The sequence below is a fragment of the Tupaia chinensis genome, unplaced genomic scaffold, assembly GCF_000334495.1.
Source record: "Tupaia chinensis unplaced genomic scaffold, TupChi_1.0 Scaffold000423_1, whole genome shotgun sequence".
Taxonomy (NCBI): domain Eukaryota; kingdom Metazoa; phylum Chordata; class Mammalia; order Scandentia; family Tupaiidae; genus Tupaia; species Tupaia belangeri.
Window position 1 is genome coordinate 6,271,402 of NW_006159928.1, and position 18,465 is coordinate 6,289,866.

Below are 18,465 nucleotides of genomic sequence, written 5' to 3' on the forward strand. Positions count from 1 at the left end.
AAGGCCATTTTCTCTTTGCACACTGAAAGTCAGTTATATCAAAACGACCACATTGAGATGATCACATCTGAATCTCACACACTTTTGTACACCAGTTCACCACCATACAGAAACCTTTATGCCAGCTTGTCTCACCATTCAAACACTTTTTATTACCTCTCTCCCCTGAGGATCCCACATTTGAAAGATTTTGTTCTATTCAACGAACCGCATATATTAAGTAGCAATTCCCATTCCCAGGCTTTATTTATCAAGGGTGTCTCAAAGCTGCCTGTGAAAGTACTGACTGTACTGCCACATGGAGCAGATAAAATTCCACCCCAAGCAAAGATATTGAGTCTTGCCTAATCTGTGCATGCTTTTCCACTCAGCCTTTTGGAATATTGCAAATAGCTTATAAATTCCCATCTTATCTTCATGGATAGTAATAGACCCTCAGGACCTAGAACTGTAGGCTGGGAACCACTGTGAAAGCCAGCAGGAGGTGGCAAGTCTTCATCTTCTGAAAAGTAAAGAGTTTTAGTCTCTGGTCATTCAAAACGTGAGGTCCTAGGGAGAGTGTATCTAAATTGTTGATTTCTTTATGTAGGAATACTGTTAGATATCCTATTAGTTGGCTCTGGTTGAGCCTGTGTAACCCCTAGAGAAGCAAAATCCAAGGCAGGTTCTTTCCTAGACTCTTGGGGAGATAGTAACAGCCAAACTAATGAGCCATGGGATATCCATAAAATGGTATTATATGACCATTAAAAATAATCATATTGCTGGTTGTGGTGGTTTTTGCTTATAATCCTAACTATTCAAGAGGCTGAGACAGGAGGATTGGAAATGTGAGGCCAGCCTGAGCAACATAGCCAGACTCTATCTTAGGGGAAAAAGTTATATGGAAATTCGTGGATTGATGTAGAATAGTCACGGCATTGCACTATTAAATTAGAGACCAGGTCCAACGTAGTATTCAGAGTGTCCCCTGTTTTACACAGCATTATGATCACATGTTTACATATGTGGAGTAGCAGTTCTCACAGAATGTGCTGAAGACATTCCACTGCACTGAGCTAAAGTGGTCGTGTGATCAGTTGTTACTTGCTATACTCCTCCTGGAATACCATGGCGCTGAGCTTTTTCAAAGGTTTTCAGAAGCCTGGTGTTAAGTAAACCCATTTAGCTTTTTCAGTCTAAGGTTTCATGTTTGTTGGACCATGGAACCTTTTTCTCACATAATAGCAATAGCCAATACTTATGAGCATGCAGTATGTGCCTACAATGTCTTTAATAGCTCTGTGATGACAGTCAATGGTACCATCCCCATTTTACAGATGAAAAAAAACAAGGCAAAAGAGATTATGTGACACTTAATAAAATCCCCCCCCCGAATCAAAAAGATGTTTTGTGAGCTACAAGGAAGTAACCGCATTCTAGTTAATTCTGGCTCAGACTCATGGTCTGGTGGCTGTCAGCAGCATCCAGGTCTGTGAGATGGGAGGACATGGCTGGCCTTCATGAATTCAACTTAGAACTGAAGGATCCTCCTCAGCATATTGTTTTCCTCACAAACCCCTTCTGGAACTCTCGGTTTCTCTAACTTTTTGAAAATGTGTTTTTTCCCTTTTATGAGAAAGAGAGATGGAGACAGACAGACATCCGGGTCAGGATCTCACTACGTCCTTTCTCCCAGTCTTTATGGCCAGCATCCTGGGTACATGCTTGAGCACCCCTGGCATGCTCAGGTTGACTGAGATTCAAACTCTGGTCTTCCATGTGGCCTCCAACATGGTGGGCGTAGTACCCTACTGCCTATACCACTTTGTCTGGGCCTCTCTGACCTTTCTAAGAACTTTCTTATACCTTCTCATATGCACAACTTTCTGGCATAATGAGGTTCTCAAGTTTCCCCACCACCCGCCGTGTGATTTTGTCCATAGCAAACCCGCCCCATGACACTCAGGTCTCCCTGCCTCTGGGCATCTTGTTTCACAGTCTCAGCTGCCTGGGTCTGCTTGGCCCAGGTGCCCCTAGCAATGTGGTCTGTTGTTTCCTGACACATGGGAGAGGCAGCTCTGGGGGCAGAGAAGTGATTCGAACACCCCTCCTGTTTCTTCGCACCTCCAGTGGAGGGTGTGAGCCTGCAAGCCGGGGGCTGAAGTGCTGGAGCTAGCCCTGCTGGGGTTGAAGGAAGTTCTGGTACCTGGCTTCTTCAGTGCCACATTCAGTGCCAACCTATGCTGATACTGGCCGGGCAGGGCCTTTGGCTATTCCCAGATGCTCATTTCCCACGTTCCACTGACCACACAGTGACTGTCTCTGTATGAAAGCCAGGTGACTGGGTTTCATGATCTCTACAGAAAACCATACTAGCAATTCAAAAACCAGACTCCATGGCAGACTCACTGGAGAAAGCCCTGCAAAGTCAGACTCCTAGGCCCCACCCCTAGACTTAGGAGAGTCTCAGAGGCTAGACTTTGAAAACTCCCCAGGTGAGGCTGATATAACCACTTCATCTTCCAGGACTTGAGACCCGCTGCCCGATGTCTTTATGGAGACATTGAGTTCAAGTTGATAAATGCACTCTTTGGGGCCCTTCATCAGATAAGGGGTTGTCGTTTTCCTGGTGTTGCTTATAATTCCATCTGAACTCCTGTCATCTTTATTTTTAGGTGAGGAGAATTCGTGTTGCAAACTGCAGTAAACATAAATCCTGCTCGGAGTGTTTAACAGCCACAGACCCTCACTGCGGTTGGTGCCATTCGTCACAAAGGTATTTCCTGAGTTTTCTTCTCACCCCCTCACATTTTCGAGAAAGTGTCATGTGGCAGAACACTTGTTGCCCTACTTTAACAATCCATTCCAATAACCTGGGGGCAACCGATCGCTCCAAAGACTAAATTATTGTGTAATCCTAATTAATTCTCAGAGTTGCTTCCAGCCATGTCAGTGTCGCTGTCATTTGACCCCAGCCACTTGGAGCTGCCCCACATGGGGGTGGGAGGGAAAGGTTTACCATGGTAAGGAGAACTGCTAAAAAAAGGGAGATTTGCTATTACTTTCTGCAGAGTTCCCCAAGATGAGAGAGAGAGAGAGAGAGAGAAAGAGAGAGAGAGAGAGAAGGGGGTGCAAAGGGTTCTCCCTTGGAGAAGATAAAAAGAATAGGGATGTTTGAAAATTTTCAAATGAATCCTCATCATGTCATGATTCTGCTCGCTCCGCGGAAGCTTATTATTGATGGCGGTGTCTCCTAAGGCGCCGTTCAACTGTGGGCCTCATGTACCAGCTCAGTCTCCGGGCAGAATCTGCCCAGCCTAGGCTTGAATTACGATGCTCACGACCCATCCAGGCTCAGGGGCGACTTGTAGCGGCTTCCTCGCCATGGCAGTTCCTAGCGTCGCTGGGACCGGCCTGGTTGGATCTGCTGTTGCCATGGCAACTCAGTACTCGGGCTCTCGCTATAGAAGCAAGGAGGAGAGAGCCTTAGCTGCAGCTCAGGCAGGAGAGGGGAAAAAAAAATCATAACAGTGTCTGTCAGGTTGGTGCTTTCAGTTTTTAAAGGTGAAAAGGATAAGAAAGAGCAGAGCAGGTGGAGGGATGCTGAAGGATCAACACGGGGGCAGTTTGGGGGTACACACAAGGACCCGGAAGAGAACTGGGGAGCTCAGGGGGGAGAATGTCAAGAGAAATGAAGGGGAAAATACAATATCAGCAAGAGGGTCAGGAAACAAACTAGGAATATGGGGATGGAATTAATTAAGAGTTCAGGAAGGAAGACACAATCCGAGCTGCAGCAAGACGCATAATTGCCCTGCCTTTCGCAGCAGCACTTCCTTACCGGGCTGTTTCCGTCAGAGTCACTGGCAGACAAAAGAAGCAGGGCCAGGAAAATTCTCATGAATAATTGTAATTGGGTAGGAACGTTTTCCTCTTGTCACTTGCCCAAGACTAGAGTTTAAGAGATTAACTGATCATGAACACATTTTACTGCTGCACACCCATCAAGCCGTCTTACCAAATCGCTCAGATCCATTCCATTGATGCAGGTCCCGTGTCTGTATTTGCAGGAGTTAATTTGGTGACCGTGGTGGTAATGCTGATGGTGGTGGTGCTCATGGTGGTAATTAAATAGCCACATGTTTCTAGAGGTTACTATTGGGTCGTCGGAAAAGCCATGATGCATTTTTACATAGAAAAACATGAAAAAATATGATGTGACTTTACTGACAACCCAATATATTGTCAAGCTTGGGTCTGGAGTCCATGAGATGCACAGGCTGGTCAGGGATTTGGGATGTGGTAGTGTTGGGAGAGTACTTAAAGAAGCCTTAATATCAGACAAGAGGGGACCAGAAGATGGCATAATGGTTACATCACTGGATTCCTATGTAGTCAACTGTGGTTTGAGTCCTGGACCCGGTGGCTTGAAACTCATACCAGGCACCATGTGCATGTGTGCCCAAAATCCCAAGAGGAGAATGAAGAAGGAATTGTGGCATGAATATTGCCCCAGGGGGTGACTTTTTGTTTTCCATCTCTCTGGCAAGCACATGCACCCTATAGCAAAAATCCCTCTCTAAAAAAGTAAGGTCAGACAAGAGAATGAGTGTAGATGGAGGAGGGAAGTTAGAGAACTGAGCATTGAGGTGCTACAATATTTAGGATCTGGGAAGAAGGATATTGTCAGAAATAAATGAGGAGGGAACAGCCAGGAAGGGAAGAGGAGAAACTAAAGAGATTGGTTTTCTGGAAGCCAAAGAAGGGCGGAAGAAGGATTCACTGTATCAGATTCTGCTGAGAGGTCAAACAGGAGAAGAGAATCATTGCATTGGACTTAGCAGGTGATGATGGGTGACCGTGGCCAAGGTTGTTGTTTGGAGTGGTGCTAAAGCCATAGGAGGACAATGGGACAACAATGAGCCATAGGAAGACAACGGAACAGCTCTTTGGGGGAGCTTTACCAAGAAAGACAGCAAGAAAATGAAGCAGCCTCTGGAGGAGAAAGTGAAGCCCAAAGAGTTCTGTTTGTTTGGAGAATGGAGGAGAAGGGATTGTGGTGTGGCCATGCCCCCGCCCCCCCCGGGGGTGATTTCTAGTTTTCTCTCTCTCTGTCTCTCTCCATCTCTCTGGCAAGCACACGCGCCCTATGACAAAAAAAAAAATCCCTCTAAAAATAAAAACAAAAAATAAGTAGATGCATGCACTTCTCTTACTCTCAGGCCTTCTTCTATCCTTTTGAGTGCTTTGTAAATTTCCTTCCTTCTCACTATTTTCTGCTCCCACAAAAAAGGAGACAACAATGCACAATTCCCAACCTAAACTCTGGGCACTGCTCTTCCACAACACACCAACAAACACACCTGCACCATCCTGGGTTCACACTCTACCTGGTGCTATTGCCTGACTGTAGACCTGGGTCTGGTGCAACCTCAAGAGTTTTATTTGTTTAAGATGCATCCAATCAAAGTGCATTTTTATGCTATTGGGAAAATTCCAGTAGAGGGGAGAAACTGATCATGCAGGAGAAAGGAGAGAGTTGTGGAGTGTTGTTTTCAGCGAATGAAAGAGAATATGCCCTAGGACAGCCGGCTCAGACAGGAACAGGGATGGTTCAACCTCAGTGATAGAAGGAAAGGTAAGGAGTCGGGGCCCGGGCACAGGCAGGTTTCAGAAGCAAGTGCAGGGTATTTTCATGTTGCTTATATCATTTTCAGTGATTGAAGACCAGTGAGAGTAAGGTTGGGGATGGACCACTGGAGGTTACAGGAGAGAAACCAGGAAGGAACTAGAAGACTGGAGTTGGGAATAGGTCAGGGTGTTACAGAATGGTTGCCAGACAGCATCAGGTCCACTTGGTGCTGGTGGTCTCATCTTTGAAGTGAGAGTAGTAAGCCTGTTTTTGCTTTTCTCAAGCCATGTTCAGCTCTGTTGGTGGAGTTGTAGGTCAGGGAAAGTTCAATTTAGCCAGATTTGGTGAGAAGTGCTTCAGGGAGAAGAGGGGCACAGGGAGCTGAGCTTGCACACAAGGAATGGATGATGATATTGATATGGTATTGATACATATAACTGTGAACCCCTGGGCTCAGTGTAAGTGAGCTGGAAGTGAGAACACAACAGAGGTGAGGGATGTGAAAAGGTGGTAGGATCTGTGTACTAGAGGTTGCATTTGGGTTCGAGAATTGTTGGGAAACTGGACAGTGGAATTGTTGGACTGTGGGTCTCAAACTTGAGGCATGGAGGGGATGAGTTACTGGTAATGACAAGGCCTAGGTATGATTACTGAAGTGGGATGGAGAGCAAGATCACTGGCAGAAGGGTTAAGGAACGGGGGTGGTATTCGATGAGGATTAGATGCTCAGTAATCTGCATGGAAATGGAAATCACCAAGAACAGTGATGGGAACAATATTGGAGAGAGAGAGGAGCTCAACATTCAAGAAATAAAGGGGTGGCCAGGGTGGGAGTGGTCTATAGGTGATCACAGCACATATGCGTTTGGATGGTACGGGCTGATGGATAGAGCTTCAAAGCTGGGAGGATAACCAAGCAGGATAACCATGATGAGGGAGAGGAAACAGTCAGCCCTTCAGAGGAGTGTGGGACAGCCATGATCACAGCACATAGGCATTTGGATGGTACGGGCTGATGGAGAGAGCTTCAAAGCTGGGAAGACAGGGCTTGGAAAGAGAGACAGGTAATTACCCAAAAGAGGCAACAAGACACAAGCAGGATAACCATGATGAGGGAGAGGAAGCAGTCAGCCCTTCAGAGGAGTGTGGGACAGCCGTGTCCTCAGGCAAGAGCTGGTAAGATCAAGAGGGTGAAAGGAGGCCACCAGCGGGTGGTGCCAGGGTAAAGCACAACTCTCTGAGGCAGTCGCTCATGGGAGGGCTGCCAGGTCAAGTCTGGAGACCTCCCTAAGTGCTTTTGCCCATGACTCAGGGCTGGATGAGGCTGGGGGTGGATCATAGCATTGAGATCCTATCGTCTCTTCCACTCAGGGGAGAAATAAGTGTATATACTTCTAAAAAGTAGATAAGATGAAAGGAATGATCAGGGAGGAGGCAGAGGACACGGAGCTTGTATGGATGCTTGGCTGTTAAGTTCCAACCTGCTGTAAGCTGGAGTAGCCACTTGCTACCTGCTTCTCCTGCTTCTGCTTTTGCGCCCTCACTCCTGCCCCAGTCCTCTCCAAGGGCAGTGATCTGATCCTTTAAAAATCTAAATCAGGGCATGTCACCCTGCAGCTTAATGACCTCCAATAGCTTTCCATCTTAGAATTTAGCCACTAGCCTGCCTTACTACGGGGCCCACACTCAGGATTTACATGATCTGGCCCTTCCCACTTCTCTGACCTCATATGCCACTATCCTTCATTCACTCTACCCCAGCCACGTTGGCTTTGTGACTTAACAATACGTCAAGTGTCTTTCTGCCACACAGGGTCTTTGTGCTTGCTTTTTTGCTCTCTAGAACATTCTTCCTCAGATCTTTTCATGACTGGCTCTTTTTGACCATTTGGTCCTAAAGGCCATCTCTCCACCTGACTGGCCAGTAGCCCTCACGCATGACTTCACTGTTTTATTTCCTTCAAAGCCCATTATTACCCAAAAGTATATTATTTCTCTTCCTCTCTCTCTGTTGGGATGTATTTCTTTACCTCTCCCTTTATGGAAACGTGCTCCATGAATTACACGGATGAGTTAGAGTGAATACTTGGTAAACTCTAGCAAAGGTGGGTTGAGATTTGTGCCTCGAGTATTATGAGACGTTACGGAGTCATGGAGTGATGGCCCTTCACAGCCATGTCACAGCACTTGTTTCAGACTGGCTTGGCTCTGGCCTAAGATGGAATGAAACTAAACCTCAGATCTGTGACTCATGTTAAGCTCCAAGTACCATTCAAAATTAGGAATTCTAAAGGGGGGTGTTTTCTTATAACTGTAGAGCATCCCACTGTGTTTATTTTAAATGTCACAGATTTATTTAGAAAAATAATTTATTTTCTCTGTTGAGAAGGTTGAGCTTTCTTGCATGCGTGTCTAGAAAATGCTTTTGGCTGGGGTGGGGGGGGAGACAAAAAAACTATCTTAACTTCCTTTTGATCGGGTGTTAAGAATAGGCATCCAGTCTAAGCAGATAAAAAGCAATTAAATAAACAATGAGCTCTAAAAAGTCTAGTATTTTATTGTTGGAACCTCAAATTCAACCTGTGCTGAATTTGTCTGTGTGGGTGGAAAGTGAATTTTTGCAGGCTGAATATCTTGGGTTTGGAAGCAGTTTCTCAGTTTCTCCCATATTGCAAAGCATAGCACATGTGTTCAGTTATGGATTTCCACAAAACTGACAATCCAAACCAATGAATGGGTGAGGCTCCAAAAGTTCATTTGCAAGTTTGTTTGGCACACAGAATGCATTTTCCCATAGAAACAATGTCATAAATTAAGGGTTGATTCCAAGCCAGCCCACAAAATTCAATTTATTTAATTTCGGCAAATATTTATTGAATACCTAGCATGAGCCCAGTGTGGGAAGTGAGATGACTAGGAGCTATTGAGAGAAATCAGATGCCATTCTTGGCTTTAAGGAATGTACATGCTTGTTATGGAGACAGACCTGTCAATGGCCAACATTGATTCATTCAACCATACGTCCAATCACAAATACTTCTTAAGCACTGACAGTGTACTAAGCCCTATGCCCAATTCTAGGGGCACAGTTCTTTCTTGTCAACCTGGAGCTTGCAATCTGGTGATAGATATAGACAAGTGTATCATCAAGTTTCTACTCCAATAATACTGTGTAACAAACAACTCCCAAATTCGTAGTGCCTTATAAGAACACACATTTATTTACCTTTATTTTTCTTGCTCAGAGGTATACCTGTAGGTTGTAGGGAGGAAGATGGAGGCTGTGTCAAACAACAGGTTAAATTCATATCTGCTTCATAAGTCTCTAATTCAGTACATATTCTTCATAAGGTAGACAGCAGAAGTGTGAGAGACCAAGCTGAAGTGTGCAACATGTATGATTCAGAGCCTCCGCACAGGCATGGCGTAATGGAACCAAGACTGAGTCCCCTGCAAAAATGGGTTGTGCAGGAGAAGCCAACTTGCCTTGTGCACACATCATATTTATTGACATCCCCTTGCAAAGCAAGCCACACAGCTAAGCTCACCATCAGTGAGTAGGGAAACTACTCAACTTACTCTTGTAGGAGACATTGCAAAGTGACATGGCAAGGGTTGGGATATGTAGTCCTCACTCAAGAGTGATTGAAGAATTGGGAGCCACAGTCGGATCTACCAGTGCGTAAGGGAGATGAATGAATAGAGTATAATAAGAAGAAGTGTAGGATGTCATGGAGAGACATAAAAAAACATCTCATCCAAACTTGAAAGGTCAAGGAAGACTTCCTGAAGAAGGGGTTATCCAAGATGACTCTGCAGTGAAGACAGATATCAGCTAAGTAGAGCGGAGGCTGTGGAAGTTGGCTGAGGATCAGGCTGTGCACAGGCCAGAGAGGTAGGAAGCCTGGTCTGCAGCTCAGAGTGAATAAGCATGCAGGACAGCAGAAGAGCGTAGGGAGGTGGGGGTGGCCTGGTAGGCAGGGGCAGATGAGGCACTCGTTAAAAACTTTGAACTTTGGAGGCCGGCTCTGTAGCTCGGTGATTAAGGTAGCCAGATCCCACATAGCCAACTCTGGTTTGAATCCTGATCGTAGTGGCTGGAAAAACACGTCAGGTGTGTGTGCAAGTATGCCCAGAATCCCAACACGATGGAATAATGGAGACAGGAGTGCAGCATGACCATGCCCATCGCAGGTTGCTTTCTCTTTCTTTCTTTCTCTATCTCAGTCTTGTGAGTGCATGTACCTCCTAGCAATTAAAAAAATAATAATAAGAATTTGGACTTTGTTGAAATGATCTTGAAAAATTATTGCAGGGTTTTTATCAGAAGAGCAACCAGATCAGCTATGTTTTAGAATTAGCACTTTGGGGTGTAAGGTGGATGGAAGGGGACACCCCTGGAAGCTGGCAGGAAGTTAGCAGGTGGTTGTAAAGCAGCAAGAAACTGAGGACTGAATTAGAGTGATAGTAGTGGTGATGGAAAGAAGTGGGTGGATTTGAGAGCTATTTGGGAGATGAATTGACAGGCCTTGGTGATTAATTGGATTCCCCCTTGAGTCTGACACACTAAAAATAGGCCATAAAGTGAAAAATAAAATATCAAGGTGGCCACTGTTTTTCTTGAAGACATATTCTTTCTCCCTTGATCTAAGTCCTCACAAAGAAAATCAAGAAGTGTTATCTGAACACATACTGGATTTCTCCAGTGTCCCAGGCACTGGACCAGGCACTAGATTGGAGCCCAAAGGATGGACACCCAAGTCAGATGAGGAAGGGCTCTCAAAAGGTGCCAGAACTGAATCTCTAAGAGCCTGAAGTGCAGTGGACTACTGCATTTTTACCAGCAGCACAATATCTTTTGGTGTTGAGATTATAGGGGAAGAAATACAAGTATGTGGCTTAGGAGACCAGATGGACAGTGGTATCATTTTCTGAATAGGAAAGTAGGAAGAATAGTGTGTGTGGGCCGCACAGCAACCCAGAGGGTTGACTCCTACGCTGGAGCGTGACCAACACAGTAGAGAACAACGAGGAAAGGTCCTAAGTCAGCTTGCCTGGTATCCAATCTGGGCCTCAGTGTGACCTGCGAGTTTCTAAGTTTCCCTGTGCCAAGTTTCCTTTTCCATAAAGCAGGGTTAACAATAGTACCTCCTTCAGAGGGTGGGTAAGTGGATTAAGTGAGATCATGAACGTAGTCCTAGGCACAGTGCCTGGATCATAATAAGTGCTAGTGTAGCGATAGCTCTTGTTATGATGGAAGCCCAAGGAGGGAGCTGTTGGTTGTCTCCAAGGTTGGGAAAGTCTTCAGAGAGGAGTTAGCCTTCAATGAGACCTTGAAGCCTGAGTTCAAGGCTCTTTTTTTTCATCAGGGTAAGAGCTGGTGGAAGGCCTTTCAGGCAGAAGACCCAGCACAGCAAGAGGTCTGTTTAGGGAGTGGCAGGCTGAATTATATCTCTGGGGCACTGGCTCTAGAAGGAAGGAAGGAAGAGGACGGGGTGTAGGGTGGGACCAGGATGTGAAGGGCTCTGAGTTTAGACTTTATTAGTGCTGGGAATTCATTACAGCATTTTAAGTAGAGGACTGTCATGGTCACATTGTGTCTTAAAAAGATTACCCTGATGCCAGTGCAGAAAATGAACTGCACTAATCCAGGCGTCAGCACTACCAACTTCCCACTCACCCTTCTTCCCAGGCTCACTTTCCTCTGGGTGTATTTTGTAAAGAGTGAGTTTATCTCACATCTCTTCCTGAGACACCTACTTGGCTATTTCTCTCAAATTTCGCTTCTCCCAACACCATAGGATTCCACTTGGCTTTGGTCTCAGTGACATAATGGAACCAGGGCTGGGTCTAGAAAAAATGGGCCATGCAAGAAAAGCCAACTCACCTTTTTGTCCCATTCCTTAGTGCTCCCCCCTGCACAGGGTGGGTTCATGGCAGGAAGAAAGCCCCCAGGCTCGGTAACTACAAGGTATCTGTACGCACCCTTTGGTTGTTTGTATAAATTTAACATTTGCCCCATATTTGTCTACATATATCTTCTACATTGACAGTGGGAAGACCTTCAAGCAGCCCCTGGTAGCTGTTTTTAGGTCTTCTGCTGCTGTGAAGCTGTTCTACACACAAGATTGTGAAAGAGATCATTTTTCAACTTGGCCTAACAACAGGGCTCTGTAGCTAGTCTATCAGGATTTCTGAAAAGTTTGGGGTCTAGAGAAGGGGTTTTTTTTTTTTTTTTCCTTTATAAGAGAACAAGAGGAAGAGAGAAAACAAGAAAAAGGGAGAGACAGAAATAGGCATTTTTAACAGGTGTTTGCTGTGTCATGATCTTCCTGCCCTAGCCTCTCAGTTAGATAGGATTACAGGCATGCACAGCCACACACAGCCTGTTCAGGTTGGCCCTGGAACTGAACTTGGGCCTCTCGTGTGGCTTCCACTCTCCCAAACAGTGACACTCCCACTGTGAATGGGCCACACGAGGATCTTTTAATACAGTATAGAAAACTGAAACCTGAATGCTGAACAAGTTTATTCCCAGTGCTCCAGAGTCACAGATAAGAAGTTCAGTGTTTGCTCGTGGGCACATCTCAGTTCCTTGACTTGACTTGTGGTCTCTCTTCCAAGTGACACTCCTTCCTCAAGCTCCCCAGGACCAATAATTAACCCTAAGAGGCTCCCTTTCCACAAGGCTGCTATTACTCCAAAGCTTGGCCAAGACAATCCATGATACACAGTAATTGGGAGCCACCTTCTTCTGGAACCTAACTTAGTGTGTTCTGCCATCACAAGAGGAGACTGTAGGCAGCAGAAAAGGCCACTTAGAGCCTTTTAGGAGAAAAGTCCAGCAAGGTATTCTCGCTCATCCTTTGGAATGCAACCTTGGTGCCCCTTCCAAGACAGGAAGCCTGCCTTGCATCCAGGCTTGGCAGGAGTCAGTCTGCACGAGAGGGAAAGAATATACTTCCTATATACCTGACAGTGTGTGCTGATGTTCCATGCCATGGCCCATTTCATCCTCCTGGCACCCTGTGAAGTAAGTACTACCACAGCCCCCACTTTCTAGATGGAAAACAGGTTTGAGTTGTGTATTAATGTTCTATGGCTGCTATAACAAGTTACCATGAACTTGGTGGTTTCAACAACATGGATTTACTAGCTTAGCATTCTGAAGGTCAGAGGTCTGAAATGGGTTTTCCTGGGCTAAAACCAAGGTGTTGATGGGGCTGTGTTTCTTCTGGACGTTAGAGAGAGACTCCATTTCCTTGTCTTTCCCAGATTCTGGCGTTTCTTAGCTTGTGATGGGATAGCTTCGTCATGTGCATCCAAATACCCACCTCCTTTTTCTTAGACACCAGGTATTGGCTGCCTTAAGTTCAGGATGATTTCATTGCGAGATTCTTAGTTCAGTACATCCAAAGATCTTCTTTCCCAATGAGGTGACATTCTGAGGTTCTGGGTGGGCATGGATATGGGAAGAGACACTATTCCACCCACTACCTGAGGGAAGATGGAGAGGGTAAACGTGAACAAGGAGACAGAGAGCGTGATGGTACTCACTGCTGTGGAGAAAATAAAACAGGGAAAGGGAATGGAGAGTGCTGAGTGAAGGGAGGGAGGTGACAGCTTTAAACTGGGGTCCTGGAAAACCTCACTGGGAAGAGGACCTCAGAACGAAGACCAAAAGAAGCACATTGAGCTTTGGAGCGAGCCCTGTTCATAGGCTGTGGCGGTATTTGGCAGAGTGGTCAGGAAGACAGGGACAGAGAAGATCATTCTAACTACCCCTTCATTCCTCCTTTCCTTCCTAGCTGGGGTGCGTCTTCATGCAGATCTCAAACTTGAAGTCTGTGCCGGGATACTTCTTTATGGTCCAGTGAGGCTCTAATGTCAGCAATCCTGATAATAATGGGATTTAGGGGAGGCCCCTCCTTTTTTGCATGAGGACCCCATTGTGCCAACTAATTGTGTAGAAGCAAGTAGGACAACTGTCTGTGGGGAGGCCGCAGTGGGGAGCGAGGAGGAACATGTTATTCAGGCCTCGAGCCATTGCTGAATGGCCCTGGCATAGGCTGAACTCTGCATCTGGGCTAGTGAGAATGCCGGAAGGGATTTGGGGTGCCTTCTAACACAGGAGAAGAGTCTAGAGCCAATCTGGGTCCCCTCCGGTTCTTCATCCCCTTTATCGGTTGTGGGAGGATATGTAGATACGCCCTAGTTATTTCAAAGCAAAAGGTAAAGAGGGGCTAAACCTATACCTATGAAGGAGGACAGCTCATCCTTGGCATCCCAGAGAGCTGCTGATGGTTGGCACAGGGAGAAGCTCACCTCACTCTTGCTTGGTAGAGCTGGTAACTGAGGTCCAGAGCCCTCAGTATCCAATCTGTTTACCTGCAACCACCACTTTCATTGATGCCCCCTGACTTCTAACAAGCACCATTAAGAACACCCCTTTTATATATGTTTTAATGGAATAGATTTTTTTTGAAATGACCTTATCTCAGGCAGCATGCACTTTCATAAGTATGTATTGATTGGCTTTTAAAAATTCCTCAAATGTTTTTGCTTGTCTTTGTGACCCAGTATTCGTCCTGTTCCCAGCAACTCCTCCACATTCAAACACAATGTTTAGCTCTTCATTCAAAGCCTTCCTGCCTCCTGCTTTTCTCGATTTTTTTTTTGCTATTATAATGTTTTGTCATGTTTGGACACTTCTATTCTGCCGTAGAGAATATGCCATGACGACTAGGCCAAATGTGGGATTTGGTAGTGCTCTCAGGAGAATGAGGTTTTAATACTGTTGCTGCCTGTTGACTGGTGGGGAAACTGAGGCCCGCAGAGGCCAAGGGACAACTGCAGTTGCACAGGGAATGTGTGGGAGAGCAACCTCAAATCCAGGCCTTCCTGACTCTAAGAAGCATCATCTCCCCATTTTTGTTTTCATGCTACCTGTTTTTGATTTTTTAAAAATGCCTCTCCTAAATTCTTCAGTTCACGGATTGCATTTGGAAATAAAACCGCCAACTTTTAGTACATTTGTCACCCACAAAAGAACCACATGGGGTGAAGGCCACAAATCCCTTTTGTGTGAATGTTTCAGTCTGCAACTGTGTTTTATGTGTGCTAAATAGCTCGAAGTTTCAAGACAAAGGCTGGTTTTCCACCACGCCAGTTAACAGGCCAACCCAGTGAACCAAAATCAATGAAACGACTTATGCTGTTATCATGGAGACATGGGCAAGAATTTAGTCACTTTAAAATTTAATTCTTAATCCAATTCAGCAAACGTTGGTTGAATCCCAGCCGTGGGCCAGGCCCTATACTAGGCCCTGGGGGAAACAAAGATGAATGAGACTCTGCCCTGGAGAAGCTCGCAGGTTAGTGGAGGAAGCAGACAGCCAACAAGTAATTTCAACTCATCGTGGAAAGGACTCTAATAACGTGCTCAAGGCACGAGACACCCCAAAGAGCCCTCTAGACTTGGGAGGAAGGAGGGTTGTGGTTGAGAAGCTTCTAGAAGCCTTGAACTGTCCTCATCACCATTGCTTTGTGTTTGTTTAGTATCTGTCATCCACCTTTTTGCCTGAATTCTGTTTCACTTTTTCATATTATAATAATATATGCTGATATTTCCGGAAGTCTCATTGTAAACCTTTTGGATAAATGGACATTTTTGTAACAACTCCACCGGGTGGAAACTATTATCATTTCTGCAGTTGGAGAGCCTGAGACAGAGAGTGTGTGGCTTGCTCAAGGTCACCAGCTTATAAGTGGCAGAACTACTCTTTCCTTTCTGGTCCATTTCATCAGCTCCTTACAGAGACCACGCGTTTGGTGAGCTCAGGGATTTTCACACGTCACGCCTTTTGCCTGACTGCTCCTTCCACTACTCTTGATATGACTGCATGGTTTTTGTCCTTGAAGTGTGAGCTAAAATGCCACTTTTTTTAAAAAAAATTATTTGATTTATTTAATGTTATCTGTTATTATTATTTTTTAAACTTTATCAGAAATGGAGAAAAAAGGAAAGTAAGAAAGCAAGCTTCCAGGTCTGGAACTAAACCACAGTTGGCTATGTGAGAGTCCAGTGTCTTAACCACCACGCCACCTGCTGGCCCTAAAGTGCCATCTCTCTTGACCAGCCTGTCTCAAGTACATTCCTCCTACTGTATCTTTGATTTCTGCAGAAGACTGAGCTCAGTTTGAAATATTTTAAATGATCGCCCCCTTATTTGGTTTTCACTCAAACGCCACACTGGAATATAAGCTCATTGGGAAAATGACCCAGGGCCAACCTGTAGTGGAGTGGTTAAGTGCCATGCATAGAAAACCAGATTCCACATGGTCAACTGTGGTTTGAATCCTGGCCCTGGCACTACCCTCTCAATACATTACCATTACTCATCAGACTGTAATATATGGATCTATGGAGGAAACACATTCAAACTAAAACAATGCCATTGGAGATTTGGGACAGTTTTGTGTTTTGTGTTTTGTTTGTTTGTTTGTTTGTTTTTGCTATAGGGCACGTGCACTCACCAGAAAGACAGAGAGAGACAGAGAGACAGAAAGCCAGCCCAGGTCCAGGACTCGACTACGTGGGAGTCCAGGGACATAGCCATTATGCCATCTGTTGGTCCCATTTTTGGAGATTTTAAAACAGGGAGTGAGGGGGCCAGCAGATGGCATATACTTATACCACTGGGCTCCCAGGACTCCATGGATTGAAAATCATATTGGGCACCCCAAGATCCCAGGAGGAGAATGGAGGAGAGGGATTGCAGTGTGGCTACCCGCTGCCCCCGGTGGGTGATTCTCACTTTCCCTTCCGTCTCTGTCTCTCTCTCTCCGGCAAGTGCATGTGCCCTAAGACAAAAACACTTAAAATAAATAAATAAATATGGGACCAGCACATGGTATAATGGTTACATTGCTGGACTCTCACATAGTTGACTATGGTTCAAGACCTGGACCTGGTGGCTTAAAACTCTCACCGGGTACATGTGCGTGCATACCCAAAATCCTGAGAGGAGATTGGAGGAAAAGGGATTGTGGCATGGCCATCCTCCCTGGGGAGCGGTGATTTCTTGCTTTCTGACTCTCAGGTGAGCACATGCACCTTACACCAAAAATCTCTCTCTAAAAAAATAAAAATAAGTAAATAAAACAAAACAGGGAGTGATATATGATCAGTTCTGAGATTGAAAATAACTTAGATGTCAGTGTAGAAACCAGTTGGAAGCACTGAAGGTGAGAAAGAGGGAAACCAGTCAGGCAGCTGCTTGAGGGACCAGGTTAGAAATGAGGGGAAGAATGGGCAGAGGTAGCTTAGAAAAATAGGCCATGACCAGTTGGGTATGGGAGGTACCTAAATTAACCAGTAAAGGCATGTTTTCTTCCTTTTTTTATTTTGATATTTTTGCTATAGGGGACATGTGTTCACCAGAGACAGAGAGAGAGAGAGAAAATGAGAAAGCACCCCAGAGGCGGGGGTGCACCACAATCCCGTCTCCATTTTCCTGTCTGGATTTTGGTCGCACATGCACCCAGAATATTTTTTCAAGTCACCAGGTCCAGGACCCAAACTGTGCCTTAACCACCATGCCTCTGGCTGGCCCAAGGCAATGTGTGTTTTAACTAGACTTGCCATGTGGATTATTGCTCACTAACTAAAATTGAGTAGTGTTTCCCAATGCATATGACCAGGACTTCTAAGCCCTTAGAACAAGCCTCTGCAAAAAGTAAGAAGACAGTGCAACATTCATTCTTGCCTTGGAAAGTTATAAAACACAAATACATATTCAAGGCTCTGAGAAGTCCTCCAGCAGAGAAACAAGCTTAATTTCATTTTAGTGTTTCCCAAACTTCTTGGCAACAGGATCCTACTTTAACATTAACATCCCAAACAACCCAAGAAACACACTTTGGAAAATAGAATAAAACTTGTATATTCTTATATAACCATGCCCTGGGAGAACCTATTTGCTATTAAATTGGCATTTAAATGTCTGCCTTTTAATTTCTTTGAGCAAGAATATGGATACCAGGGCCAGACAACGTGCTGACCAACCTCTCTGAGCCTCTGTTTTTTCATCTCTGACACTGAGGTGGTGACAATAAAACCTACCTGATGAAGTGGTTGGGAGGATTGATGAGTTAACCCCAGAAAACCCTAGGAATAGTGCCTGTTAGCTCAGTCCATGTTAGCTATTGTGGGAGGCTGTCCAGGGTCATAGATGAGACCGTGGTCTTGGGAGTTCCACTGCCTGGTTTTGTACCCCACCTCCTCCACTCTAACTCTGTGATCTTAGGAAATCATCATAGAGCCTTCCATGCCTCAGTTTTCCCAGTCTGGAAAAGGAACAATTATTGTAGCCACTTCATCAATTTCTTGTGAGGAATGAATGAATCCAATTATGTGAAAAGATTGCATGACATGTTAGATGATTTTGCTTTTTAAAAACATCCTCTAAATTGTCTCAGTTATTAACATAATTTCGTCACGTAGATTGACTTTCAGTTTGAGTGTTGAAGATCCAGTTTTTCAGCTTTCCCAGCAAGTTATTTTGGTCCTGTATTTTGGCTTTCCCCTTTCCTGACTCTGCAGGCCTTTAATTTGGAGTTTAGGTTGTCACGGTGACTTTCTAGTCTCTTCAGTGCCTTTTGGTTTCTTTATCTCACCGGTTGGCAAATGTAATGAAAGTCCCCTGATTCTGGAGACCACCTGGCCCTTCCTTTGGGCTCTGTGAGTCTCCTAAAAATGCAGGCATCTGTTTCAAATCACTTAGAAAAAGACCTTGGGATGCTCTTATTAAAACAAAACAAAACAATACAAAACAACAAACAAAACCTTT

At 45.1% G+C, this 18,465-nt stretch overlaps 1 protein-coding gene across 1 annotated transcript in view; it reads left to right on the plus strand.

Moving 5' to 3' along the window:
* The window catches only part of PLXNC1 (plexin C1), a gene marked incomplete at its 5' end in the record, with an annotated part of 177,452 nt that overhangs the window by 37,154 nt on the left and 121,833 nt on the right, over window positions 1-18,465 (plus strand). The window contains one exon of the mRNA XM_006154842.1: window positions 2,658-2,758. Coding sequence (XP_006154904.1) covers window positions 2,658-2,758 — 101 coding nt within the window. The remainder of the gene's footprint in view (window positions 1-2,657; window positions 2,759-18,465) is intronic.